This window comes from Hypanus sabinus, unplaced genomic scaffold, assembly GCF_030144855.1.
Source record: "Hypanus sabinus isolate sHypSab1 unplaced genomic scaffold, sHypSab1.hap1 scaffold_1564, whole genome shotgun sequence".
Lineage (NCBI taxonomy): Eukaryota > Metazoa > Chordata > Chondrichthyes > Myliobatiformes > Dasyatidae > Hypanus > Hypanus sabinus.
The window spans coordinates 53021-66138 of NW_026779642.1; the positions used below are offsets into that span (position 1 = coordinate 53021).

At 65.3% G+C, this 13118-nt stretch overlaps 1 protein-coding gene across 2 annotated transcripts in view; it reads left to right on the top strand.

Annotated features, from left to right (window-relative positions):
- The window catches only part of LOC132387147 (NACHT, LRR and PYD domains-containing protein 3-like), a 31134-nt gene extending 29837 nt beyond the window's left edge, over positions 1–1297 (top strand). For both annotated transcript variants that reach the window (XM_059959500.1, XM_059959501.1), the window contains one exon: positions 580–1297. In XM_059959500.1, coding sequence (XP_059815483.1) covers positions 580–670 — 91 coding nt within the window. In that variant the 3' untranslated portion in view covers positions 671–1297. The remainder of the gene's footprint in view (positions 1–579) is intronic.
- Positions 1298–13118: the final 11821 nt, after the last annotated feature.

The window sequence follows — 13118 nt, forward strand, 5'->3', positions numbered from 1 at the left end:
TTCCCCATCCCCCTTCCTCCTGTGGGGTCTGTCTTCCCCAACCCCCTTCCTCCTGTGGGATCTCTCTTCCCCATCCCCCTTCCTCCTGTGGGATCTCTTCCCCAACCCCCTTCCTCCTGTGGGATCTCGCTTCCCCATCCCCCTTCCTCCTTTGGGATCTCTTCCCCCCCGTCCCCCTTCCTCCTGTGGGATCTCTCTTCCCCATCCCCCTTCCTCCTCTGGGATCTCTTCCCCAACCCCCTACCTCCTGTGGGATCTCTCTTCCCCATTCCTTTAGCTTGGGTGGGTCTATTTCGCTGTGTCCCATTGACATTTCTGCATTTCGGTCAGAAACACTTTTCTCTCCATTGGGGAATGGGACAGTATATGTGGGGTTTAGAGGGTCACACCGACAGACGAAATTACCGACATTCGGTAAATACACTGGAGCTGGGCAGTGAGGGACAGTGACAGTGATGGGAACTCCGATCAGTGATTCACTGGACAGTTTAATGTTTCCTGAAATATCCGAGTGACAGAAATTCCCCCAGACCCACAGTTTGAATCAGTTTGTTTATCAATCTGTCTGTTTGTGTTTAGACTTGGGCATAATGACCTGGGAGATTCAGGAGTGAAACTGGTGTCTGCGGCTCTGAGGAACCCGGAGTGTAAAATACAGACACTGTGGTAAGTACCAGACTGTGGGAGATTGTGTTTACAGTCACTGGGTGTCTGACACTGAGAATGAATGTGATCAGTAGACACACAGAAAACATACAGGACAATGCAGGCCCTTCGGCCCACAAAGCCGTGCTGAACATTTTTCTACCTTAGAATTATCTCGGTTTTACCCATAGTGCTCTATATTTCTAAGCTCCATGTAGCCATCCTGGAGTTTAAAGTTTTCGCCTCCAGCAGCCCATTGTTAAAACTATGCCCTCTCGTGCTAGCCATTTCAACCCTGGGGAGAAGACTCTGACTATCTACATGATCAATGCCTCTCATTATCTTGTACACCTCTATCAAATCACCTCTCATACTCCGTCACTCCAAGAGAAAAGGCTGAGTTCACTCAACCTGTTCTCATAAGGCATGCTCCCCAATCCAGGCAACATCCTTGTAAATCTCCTCTGCACCCTGTCTATGGTTTCCACATTTCACATCCTCCTCCTCGGAGATTGCTACCCATTCCTCTTCTACCTGTGGGATCTTTCTTCCACATCCCCCTTCCTCCTGTGGGATCTTTCTTCCCCGTCCCCCCTCCTCCTGTGGGGTCTCTCCTCCCAGTCCCCCTTCCTCCTGTGCGGTCCCTCCTGCCCGTCCCCCTTCCTCCTGTGGGGTCTCTCTTGCCCGTCCCCCTTCCTCCTGTGGGATCTGTCCTCCCCATCCCCCATCCACCTGTGGGATCTCCCCTCCCCGTCCCCCTTCCTCCTGTGGGATCTCTCCTACCCGTCCCCCTTCCTCCTGTGGGGTCCCTCCTGCCCGTCCCCCTTCTTCCTGTGGGGTCTCTCTTGCCAATACCCCTTCCTCCTGGGGGGGTCTCTCCTCCCCGTCCCCCTTCCTCCTTTGGGGTCTCTCCTCCCCGTCCCCCTTCCTCCTGTGGGGTCTCTCCTCCCCGACCCCCTTCCGCCTGTGGGGTCTCTCCTCCCCGTCCCCCTTCCTCCAGTGGGGTCTCTCGGCCCCGTCCCCCTTCCTACTGTGGGGTCTCTCCTCCCCGTCACCCTTCCTCCTGTGGGGTCTCTCCTCCCCGTCCCCCTTCCTCCTGTGGGGTCTCTCCTCCCCGTCCCCCTTCCTCCTCTGGGATCTCCCCTCCCCGTCCCCCTTCCTCCTGTGGGGTCTCTCCTCCCCGTCCCCCTTCCTCCTGTGGGGTCTCTCCTCCCCGTCCCCCTTCCTCCAGTGGGGTCTCTCGGCCCCGTCCCCCTTCCTCCTCTGGGATATCTCCTCCCCGTCCCCTTCCTCCTGTGGGATCTCCCCTCCCCGTCCCCCTTCCTCCTGTGGGATCTCTCCTCACCATCCCCCTTCCTCCTGTGGGGTCTATCCTCCCCGACCCCCTTCCGCCTGTGGGGTCTCTCGGCCCTTTCCTCCTTCCTCCTGTGGGATCTCGTCCCCTTCCTCCTTCCTCCTGTGGGATCTCTCCTCCCCGTCCCCCTTCCTCCTGTGGGGTCTCTCCTCCCCGTCCCCCTTCCTCCTGTGGGGTCTCTCCTCCCCGTCCCCCTTCCTCCTGTGGGGTCTCTCGGCCCCGTCCCCCTTCCTCCTGAGGGGTCTCTCCTCCCCGTCCCCCTTCCTCCTGTGTGGTCTCTCCTCCCCGTCCCCCTTCCTCCTGTGGGATCTCTGCTCCCCGTCCCCCTTCCTCCTGTGGGATCTCTGCTCCCCGTCCCCCTTCCTCCTGTGGGGTCTCTGCTCCCCGTCCCCCTTCCTCCTGTGGGGTCACTGCTCCCCGTCCCCCTGACTCCTGTAGGATCTCTCCTCCCCGTCCCTCTGACTCCTGTGGGATCTCTGCTCCCCGTCCCCCTTCCTCCTGTGGGATCTCGTCCCCGTCCACCTTCCCCCTGTGGGATCTCTCGGCCCCGTCCACCTTCCTCCTGTGGGATCTCTCCTCCCCGTCCCCCTTCCTCCTGTGGGGTCTCTCGGCCCCGTACCCCTTCCTCCTGTGGGATCTCTCCTCCCCGTCCCACTTCCTCCTGTGGGGTCTCTCCTCCCCGACCCCCTTCCGCCTGTGGGGTCTCTCGGCCACTCCCCCTTCCTCCTGTGGGGTCTCGTACCCTTCCTCCTTCCTCCTGTGGGGTCTATCCTCCCCGTCACCCTTCCTCCTGTGGGGTCTCCCCTCCCCGTCCCCCTTCCTCCTGTGGGGTCTCCCCTCCACGTCCCCCTTCCTCCTGTGGGATCTCTCCTGCCCGTCCCCCTTCCTCCTGTGGGGACTCTCCTGCCCGTCCCCCTTCCTCCTGTGGGGTCTCTCCTGCCCATCCCCCTTCCTCCTGTGGGGTCTCTCCTGCCCGTCCCCCTTCCTCCTGTGGGGTCTCTCCTCCCCATCCCCATTCCACCTGTGGGGTCTCTCCTCCCCGTCCCCCTTCCTCCTGTGGTGTCTCTCCTCCCCGTCCCCCTTCCGCCTGTGGGGACTCTCCTCCCCGTCCCCCTTCCTCCTGTGGGGTCTCTCCTCCCCGTCCCCCTTCCTCCTGTGGGGTCTCTCCTCCCCGTCCCCTTTCCTCCTGTGGGGTCTCTCCTCCCCGACCCCCTTCCGCCTGTGGGGTCTCTCGGCCCCGTCCTCCTTCCTCCTCTGGGATCTCGTCCCCTTCCCCCTTCCTCCTGTAGGATCTCGTCCCCTTCCCCCTTCCTCCAGTGGGATATCTCCTCCCCGTCCCCCTTCCTCCTGTGGGATATCTCCTCCACGTCCCTCTTCCTCCTGTGGGGCCTCTCGGCCCCGTCCCCCTTCCTCCTGTGGGGTCTCTCCTCCCCGTCCCCCTTCCTCCTTTGGGGTCTCTCCTCCCTGTCCCCCTTCCTCCTGTGGGGTCTCTCCTCCACGTCCCCCTTCCCCCTGTGGGATCCCCGTGCCCCTACCCCCTGTGGGATCTCCCCTCCCCGTCCCACTACCCCCTGTGGGGTCTCTCCTCCCCGTCCCCCTTCCCCCTGTGGGGTCTCTCCTCCCCGTCCCCCTTCGGGGTCTCTCGTCCCCATCCCCCTTCCCCCTGTAGGATCTCTCCCCCCGTCCCCCTTCCCCCTGTGGGATCTCTCCCCCCCGTCCCCCTTCCCCCTGTGGGATCTCTCCCCCCCGTCCCCCTTCCCCCTGTGGGATCTCTCGGCCCCATTCACCTTCCTCCTGTGGGATCTCTTCTCCCCGTCCCCCTTCCGCCTGTGGGGTCTCTCGGCCCCGTCCCCCTTCCTCCTGTGGGATCTCGTCCCCTTCCCCCTTCCTCCTGTGGGATCTCGTCCCCTTCCCCCTTCCTCCAGTGGGATATCTCCTCCCCGTCCCCCTTCCTCTTGTGGGATATCTCCTCCCCGTCCCTCTTCCTCCTGTGGGGTCTCTCGGCCCCGTCCCCCTTCCTCCTGTGGGGTCTATCCTCCCAGTCCTCCTTCCTCCTGTGGGGTCTCTCCTCCACGTCCCCCTTCCTCCTTTGGGTATATCCTCCACGTCCCCCTTCCTCCTGTGGGATATCTCCTCCCCGTCTGCCTTCCCCCTTTGGGGTCTCTCGGCCCCGTCCCCCTTCCTCCTGTGGGGTCTCTCGTCCCCGTCCCCCTTCCTCCTGTGGGATCTCCCCTCCCTGTCCCCCTTCCTCCTGTGGGATCTCCTCCCCGTCCCCCTTCTTCCTGTGGGATCTCTCCTCCCCGTCCCCCTTCCTCCTGTGGGGTATCAATTGCCCATCCCCCTTCCTCCTGTGGGATCTCCCCTCCCCGTCCCCCTTCCTCCTGTAGGTTCTCCCCTCCCCGTCCCCCTTCCTCCTGTGGGATCTCCCCTCCCCGTCCCCCTTCCCCCTGTGGGATCTCCCCTCCCCGTCCCACTACCCCCTGTGGGGTCTCTCCTCCCCGTCCCCCTTCCCCCTTTGGGGTCTCTCCTCCCCGTCGCCTTTCCCGTGTGGGGTATCTCCTCCCCGTCCCCCTTCCCCCTGTGGGGTCTCTCGTCCCCGTCCCCCTTCCCCCTGTGGGGTCTCTCCCACCGTCCCCCTTCCCCCTGTGGGATCTCTCGGCCCCGTCCACCTTCCTCCTGTGGGATCTCTCCTCCCCGTCCCCCTTCCTCCTGTGGGATCTCGTCCCCTTCCCCCTTCCTCCTGTGGGATCTCGTCCCCTTCCCACTTCCTCCAGTGGGATATCTCCACCCCGTCCCCCTTCCTCCAGTGGGATATCTCCTCCCCGTCCCTCTTCCTGCTGTGGGGTCTCTCGGCCCCGTCCCCCTTCCTCCTGTAGGGTCTCTCCTCCCCGTCCCCCTTCCTCCTGTGGGATCTCCCCTCCCCATCCCCCTTCCTCCTGTGGGATCTCCTCACCGTCCTCCTTCTTCCTGTGGGATCTCTCCTCCCCGTCCCCCTTCCTCCTGTGGGGTCTCAATTGCCCATCCCCCTTCCTCCTGTGGGATCTCTCCTGCCCGTCCCCTTCCTCCTGTGGGAACTCTCCTCCCCGTCCACTACCCTCCTGTGGGATCTCTCCTCCCCATCCCCCTTCCTCCTGTGGGATCTCTCTTCCCCATCCACCTTCTTCCTGTGGGATCTGTTCTCCCCGTCCACCTTCCTCCTGTGGGATCTCTCTTCCCCGCCCCTCCTGTGGATTCTCTCCTCCCCGTCCCTCCTGAGGGATCTCTCCTCCCCGTCCCCCTGAGGGATCTCTCCTCCCCGTCCCATCTTCCTGCTGTGGGATGTCCCCTCCCCGTCCCCCTTCCTCCTGTGGGATCTCCTCCCCGTCCCCCTTCCTCCTGTGGGATCTCTGCTCCCCGTCCCCCTTCCTCCTCTGGGATCTCTGCTCCCCGTCCCCCTTCCTCCTGTGGGATCTCTCCACCCCGTCCCCCTTCCGCCTGTGGGATCTCGTCCCCGTCCCCCTTCCACCTGTGGGGTCTCTCCGCCCCGTCCCCCTTCCTCCTGTGGGGTCTCTCCTCCCCGTCCCCATTCCTCCTGTAGGATCTCTCCTCCCCGTCCCCCTTCCTCCTGTGGGATCTCTGCTCCCCGTCCCCCTTCCTCCACTGGGATCTCTGCTCCCCGTCCCCCTTCCTCCTGTGGGATCTCTCCACCCCGTCCCCCTTCCGCCTGTGGGATCTCGTCCCCGTCCCCCTTCCGCCTGTGGGGTCTCTCCTCCCCGTCCCCCTTCCTCCTGTGGGGTCTCTCCTGCCCGTCCCCCTTCCTCCAGTGGGGTCTCTCCTTCCCGTCACCCTTCCTCCTGTGGGATCTCCCCTCACCGTCCCCCTTCCTCCTGTGGGATCTCTCTTCCCCGTCCCTCCTGTGGAATCTCTCCTCCCCGTCCCTCCTGTGGAATCTCTCCTCCCCGTCCCTCCTGAGGGATCTCTCCTCCCGTCCCCCTGAGGGATCTCTCCTCCCCGTCCCATCTTCCTGCTATGGGATGTCCCCTCCCCGTCCCCCTTCCTCCTGTGGGATCTCTGCTCCCCGTCCCCCTTCCTCCTGTGGGATCTCTGCTCCCCGTCCCCCTTCCTCCTCTGGGATCTCTGCTCCCCGTCCCCCTTCCTCCTGTGGGATCTCTCCACCCCGTCCCCCTTCCTCCTGTGGGGTCTCTCCTCCCCGTCCCCCTTCCTCCTGTGGGGTCTCTCCTCCCCGTCCCCCTTCCTCCAGTGGGGTCTCGGCCCCGTCCCCCTTCCTCCTCTGGGATCTCCCCTCCACGTCCCCCTTCCTCCTGTGGGATATCAGCTCCCCGTCCCCCTTCCTCCTGTGGGATCTATCCACCCCGTCCCCCTGCCGCCTGTGGGATCTCGTCCCAGTCCCCCTTCCGCCTGTGGGGTCTCTCCTCCCCGTCACCCTTCCTCCTGTAGGGTCTCTCCTCCCCGTCCCCCTTCCTCCTGTGGGATCTCCCCTCCCCATCCCCCTTCCTCCTGTGGGATCTCCTCCCCGTCCTCCTTCTTCCTGTGGGATCTCTCCTCCCCGTCCCCCTTCCTCCTGTGGGGTCTCAATTGCCCATCCCCCTTCCTCCTGTGGGATCTCTCCTGCCCGTCCCCTTCCTCCTGTGGGAACTCTCCTCCCCGTCCACTACCCTCCTGTGGGATCTCTCCTCCCCATCCCCCTTCCTCCTGTGGGATCTCTCTTCCCCATCCACCTTCCTCCTGTGGGATCTGTTCTCCCCGTCCACCTTCCTCCTGTGGGATCTCTCTTCCCCGCCCCTCCTGTGGATTCTCTCCTCCCCGTCCCTCCTGAGGGATCTCTCCTCCCCGTCCCCCTGAGGGATCTCTCCTCCCCGTCCCATCTTCCTGCTGTGGGATGTCCCCTCCCCGTCCCCCTTCCTCCTGTGGGATCTCCTCCCCGTCCCCCTTCCTCCTGTGGGATCTCTGCTCCCCGTCCCCCTTCCTCCTCTGGGATCTCTGCTCCCCGTCCCCCTTCCTCCTGTGGGATCTCTCCACCCCGTCCCCCTTCCGCCTGTGGGATCTCGTCCCCGTCCCCCTTCCACCTGTGGGGTCTCTCCGCCCCGTCCCCCTTCCTCCTGTGGGGTCTCTCCTCCCCGTCCCCATTCCTCCTGTAGGATCTCTCCTCCCCGTCCCCCTTCCTCCTGTGGGATCTCTGCTCCCCGTCCCCCTTCCTCCACTGGGATCTCTGCTCCCCGTCCCACTTCCTCCTGTGGGATCTCTCCACCCCGTCCCCCTTCCGCCTGTGGGATCTCGTCCCCGTCCCCCTTCCGCCTGTGGGGTCTCTCCTCCCCGTCCCCCTTCCTCCTGTGGGGTCTCTCCTGCCCGTCCCCCTTCCTCCAGTGGGGTCTCTCCTTCCCGTCACCCTTCCTCCTGTGGGATCTCCCCTCACCGTCCCCCTTCCTCCTGTGGGATCTCTCTTCCCCGTCCCTCCTGTGGAATCTCTCCTCCCCGTCCCTCCTGTGGAATCTCTCCTCCCCGTCCCTCCTGAGGGATCACTCCTCCCGTCCCCCTGAGGGATCTCTCCTCCCCGTCCCATCTTCCTGCTATGGGATGTCCCCTCCCCGTCCCCCTTCCTCCTGTGGGATCTCTGCTCCCCGTCCCCCTTCCTCCTGTGGGATCTCTGCTCCCCGTCCCCCTTCCTCCTCTGGGATCTCTGCTCCCCGTCCCCCTTCCTCCTGTGGGATCTCTCCACCCCGTCCCCCTTCCTCCTGTGGGGTCTCTCCTCCCCGTCCCCCTTCCTCCTGTGGGGTCTCTCCTCCCCGTCCCCCTTCCTCCAGTGGGGTCTCTCGGCCCCGTCCCCCTTCCTCCTCTGGGATCTCCCCTCCACGTCCCCCTTCCTCCTGTGGGATATCAGCTCCCCGTCCCCCTTCCTCCTGTGGGATCTATCCACCCCGTCCCCCTGCCGCCTGTGGGATCTCGTCCCAGTCCCCCTTCCGCCTGTGGGGTCTCTCCTCCCCGTCACCCTTCCGCCTGTGGGGTCTCTCCTCCCCGTCACCATTCCTCCTGTGGGGTCTCTCCTGCCCGTCCCCCTTCCTCCTGTGGGGTCTCTCCTTCCCGTCACCCTTCCTCATGTGGGATATCTCCTCCCCGTCCCCTTCCTCCTGTGGGATCTCCCCTCCCCGTCCCCCTTCCGCCTGTGGGGTCTCTCCTCCCCGTCACCCTTCTGCCTGTGGGGTCTCTCCTGCCCGTCCCCCTTCCTCCTGTGGGGTCTCCCCTCCCCGTCCCCCTTCCGCCTGTGGGATCTCTCCTCACCATCCCACTTCCTCCTGTGGGGTCTATCCTCCCCGACCCCCTTCCGCCTGTGGGGTCTCTCGGCCCTTTCCCCCTTCCTCCTGTGGGATCTCGACCCCTTCCTCCTTCCTCCTGTGGGATCTGTCCTCCCCGTCCCCCTTCCTCCTGTGGGGTCTCTCCTCCCCGTCCCCCTTCCTCCTGTGGGGTCTCTCCTCCCCGTCCCCCTTCCTCCTGTGGGGTCTCTCGGCCCCGTCCCCCTTCCTCCTGAGGGGTCTCTCCTCCCCGTCCCCCTTCCTCCTGTGTGGTCTCTCCTCCCCGTCCCCCTTCCTCCTGTGGGATCTCTGCTCCCCGTCCCCCTTCCTCCTGTGGGATCTCTGCTCCCCGTCCCCCTTCCTCCTGTGGGGTCTGCTCCCCGTCCCCCTTCCTCCTGTGGGGTCTCTGCTCCCCGTCCCCCTTCCTCCTGTGGGATCTCTCCTCCCCGTCCCTCTGACTCCTGTGGGATCTCTGCTCCCCGTCCCCCTTCCTCCTGTGGGATCTCGTCCCCGTCCACCTTCCCCCTGTGGGATCTCTCGGCCCCGTCCACCTTCCTCCTGTGGGATCTCTCCTCCCCGTCCCTCTTCCTCCTGTCGGGTCTCTCGGCCCCGTACCCCTTCCTCCTGTGGGGCTCTCCTCCCCGTCCCCCTTTCTCCTTTGGGGTCTCTCCTCCCCGTCCCACTTCCTCCTGTGGGGTCTCTCCTCCCCGACCCCCTTCCGCCTGTGGGGTCTCTCGGCCACTCCCCCTTCCTCCTGTGGGGTCTCGTACCCTTCCTCCTTCCTCCTGTGGGGTCTATCCTCCCCGTCACCCTTCCTCCTGTGGGGTCTCCCCTCCCCGTCCCCCTTCCTCCTGTGGGATCTCCCCTCCCCGTCCCCCTTCCTCCTGTGGGGTCTCCCCTCCCCGTCCCCCTTCCTCCTGTGGGATCTCAGCTCCCTGTCCCCCTTCCTCCTTTGGGATCTCCCCTCCCCGTCCCCCTTCCTCCTGTGGGATCTCCCGTCCCCGTCCCCCTTCCTCCTGTGCGTCTCTCCTCCCAGTCCCCCTTCCTCCTGTGGGATCTCTCCTGCCCGTCCCCCTTCCTCCTGTGGGGACTCTCCTGCCCGTCCCCCTTCCTCCTGTGGGGTTTCTCCTGCCCATCCCCCTTCCTCCTGTGGGGTCTCTCCTGCCCGTCCCCCTTCCTCCTGTGGGGTCTCTCCTCCCCATCCCCATTCCACCTGTGGGGTCTCTCCTCCCCGTCCCCCTTCCTCCTGTGGTATCTCTCCTCCCCATCCCCCTTCTGCCTGTGGGGACTCTCCTGCCGTCCCCCTTCCTCCTGTGGGGTCTCTCCTCCCCGTCCCCCTTCTTCCTGTGGGGTCTCTCCTGCCCGTCCCCCTTCCTCCAGTGGGGTCTCTCCTTCCCGTCACCCTTCCTCCTGTGGGATCTCCCCTCACCGTCCCCCTTCCTCCTGTGGGATCTCTCTTCCCCGTCCCTCCTGTGGAATCTCTCCTCCCCGTCCCTCCTGAGGGATCTCTCCTCCCGTCCCCCTGAGGGATCTCTCCTCCCCGTCCCATCTTCCTGCTATGGGATGTCCCCTCCCCGTCCCCCTTCCTCCTGTGGGATCTCTGCTCCCCGTCCCCCTTCCTCCTGTGGGATCTCTGCTCCCCGTCCCCCTTCCTCCTCTGGGATCTCTGCTCCCCGTCCCCCTTCCTCCTGTGGGGTCTCTCCTCCCCGTCCCCCTTCCTCCTGTGGGGTCTCTCCTCCCCATCCCCCTTCCTCCAGTGGGGTTTCTCGGCCCCGTCCCCCTTCCTCCTCTGGGATCTCCCCTCCACGTCCCCCTTCCTCCTGTGGGATATCAGCTCCCCGTCCCCCTTCCTCCTGTGGGATCTATCCACCCCGTCCCCCTGCCGCCTGTGGGATCTCGTCCCAGTCCCCCTTCCGCCTGTGGGGTCTCTCCTCCCCGTCACCCTTCCGCCTGTGGGGTCTCTCCTCCCCGTCACCATTCCTCCTGTGGGGTCTCTCCTGCCCGTCCCATTTCCTCCTGTGGGGTCTCTCCTTCCCGTCACCCTTCCTCCTGTGGGATATCTCCTCCCCGTCCCCTTCCTCCTGTGGGATCTCCCCTCCCCGTCCCCCTTCCTCCTGTGGGATCTCTCCTCACCATCCCCCTTCCTCCTGTGGGGTCTATCCTCCCCGACCCCCTTCCGCCTGTGGGGTCTCTCGGCCCTTTCCCCCTTCCTCCTGTGGGATCTCTCCTCCCCGTCCCCCTTCCTCCTGTGGGGTCTCTCCTCCCCGTCCCCCTTCCTCCTGTGGGGTCTCTCCTCCCCGTCCCCCTTCCTCCTGTGGGGTCTCTCGGCCCCGTCCCCCTTCCTCCTGAGGGGTCTCTCCTCCCCGTCCCCCTTCCTCCTGTGTGGTCTCTCCTCCCCGTCCCCCTTCCTCCTGTGGGATCTCTGCTCCCCGTCCCCCTTCCTCCTGTGGGATCTCTGCTCCCCGTCCCCCTTCCTCCTGTGGGGTCTCTGCTCCCCGTCCCCCTTCCTCCTGTGGGGTCTCTGCTCCCCGTCCCCCTTCCTCCTGTGGGATCTCTCCTCCCCGTCCCTCTGACTCCTGTGGGATCTCTGCTCCCCGTCCCCCTTCCTCCTGTGGGATCTCGTCCCCGTCCACCTTCCCCCTGTGGGATCTCTCGGCCCCGTCCACCTTCCTCCTGTGGGATCTCTCCTCCCCGTCCCCCTTCCTCCTGTGGGGTCTCTCCTCCCCGTCCCCCTTCTTCCTGTGGGGTCTCTCCTGCCCGTCCCCCTTCCTCCAGTGGGGTCTCTCCTTCCCGTCACCCTTCCTCCTGTGGGATCTCCCCTCACCGTCCCCCTTCCTCCTGTGGGATCTCTCTTCCCCGTCCCTCCTGTGGAATCTCTCCTCCCCGTCCCTCCTGAGGGATCTCTCCTCCCGTCCCCCTGAGGGATCTCTCCTCCCCGTCCCATCTTCCTGCTATGGGATGTCCCCTCCCCGTCCCCCTTCCTCCTGTGGGATCTCTGCTCCCCGTCCCCCTTCCTCCTGTGGGATCTCTGCTCCCCGTCCCCCTTCCTCCTCTGGGATCTCTGCTCCCCGTCCCCCTTCCTCCTGTGGGATCTCTCCACCCCGTCCCCCTTCCTCCTGTGGGGTCTCTCCTCCCCGTCCCCCTTCCTCCTGTGGGGTCTCTCCTCCCCGTCCCCCTTCCTCCAGTGGGGTCTCTCGGCCCCGTCCCCCTTCCTCCTCTGGGATCTCCCCTCCACGTCCCCCTTCCTCCTGTGGGATATCAGCTCCCCGTCCCCCTTCCTCCTGTGGGATCTATCCACCCCGTCCCCCTTCCGCCTGTGGGATATCGTCCCAGTCCCCCTTCCGCCTGTGCGGTCTCTCCTCCCCGTCCCCCTTCCTCCTGTGGGGTCTCTCCTCCCCGTCACCATTCCTCCTGTGGGGTCTCTCCTGCCCGTCCCCCTTCCTCCTGTGGGGTCTCTCCTTCCCGTCACCCTTCCTCCTGTGGGATATCTCCTCCCCGTCCCCTTCCTCCTGTGGGATCTCCCCTCCCCGTCCCCCTTCCTCCTGTGGGATCTCTCCTCACCATCCCCCTTCCTCCTGTGGGGTCTATCCTCCCCGACCCCCTTCCGCCTGTGGGGTCTCTCGGCCCTTTCCCCATTCCTCCTGTGGGATCTCGTCCCCTTCCTCCTTCCTCCTGTGGGATCTCTCCTCCCCGTCCCCCTTCCTCCTGTGGGGTCTCTCCTCCCCGTCCCACTTCCTCCTGTGGGGTCTCTCCTCCCCGTCCCCCTTCCTCCTGTGGGGTCTCTCGGCCCCGTCCCCCTTCCTCCTGAGGGGTCTCTCCTCCCCGTCCCCCTTCCTCCTGTGTGGTCTCTCCTCCCCGTCCCCCTTCCTCCTGTGGGATCTCTGCTCCCCGTCCCCCTTCCTCCTGTGGGGTCTCTGCTCCCCGTCCCCCTTCCTCCTGTGGGGTCACTGCTCCCCGTCCCCCTGACTCCTGTAGGATCTCTCCTCCCCATCCCTCTGACTCCTGTGGGATCTCTGCTCCCCGTCCCCCTTCCTCCTGTGGGATCTCGTCCCCGTCCACCTTCCCCCTGTGGGATCTCTCGGCCCCGTCCACCTTCCTCCTGTGGGATCTCTCCTCCCCGTCCCCCTTCCTCCTGTGGGGTCTCTCCTCCCCGTCCCCCTTCCTCCTGTGGGGTCTATCGGCCCCGTCCCCCTTCCTCCTGAGGGGTCTCTCCTCCCCGTCCCCCTTCCTCCTGTGTGGTCTCTCCTCCCCGTCCCCCTTCCTCCTGTGGGATCTCTGCTCCCCGTCCCCCTTCCTCCTGTGGGATCTCTGCTCCCCGTCCCCCTTCCTCCTGTGGGATCTCTGCTCCCCGTCCCCCTTCCTCCTGTGGGGTCTCTGCTCCCCGTCCCCCTTCCTCCTGTGGGGTCACTGCTCCCCGTCCCCCTGACTCCTGTAGGATCTCTCCTCCCCGTCCCTCTGACTCCTGTGGGATCTCTGCTCCCCGTCCCCCTTCCTCCTGTGGGATCTCGTCCCCGTCCACCTTCCCCCTGTGGGATCTCTCGGCCCCGTCCACCTTCCTCCTGTGGGATCTCTCCTCCCCGTCCCCCTTCCTCCTGTGGGGTCTATCGGCCCCGTCCCCCTTCCTCCTGAGGGGTCTCTCCTCCCCGTCCCCCTTCCTCCTGTGTGGTCTCTCCTCCCCGTCCCCCTTCCTCCTGTGGGATCTCTGCTCCCCGTCCCCCTTCCTCCTGTGGGATCTCTGCTCCCCGTCCCCCTTCCTCCTGTGGGATCTCTGCTCCCCGTCCCCCTTCCTCCTGTGGGGTCTCTGCTCCCCGTCCCCCTTCCTCCTGTGGGGT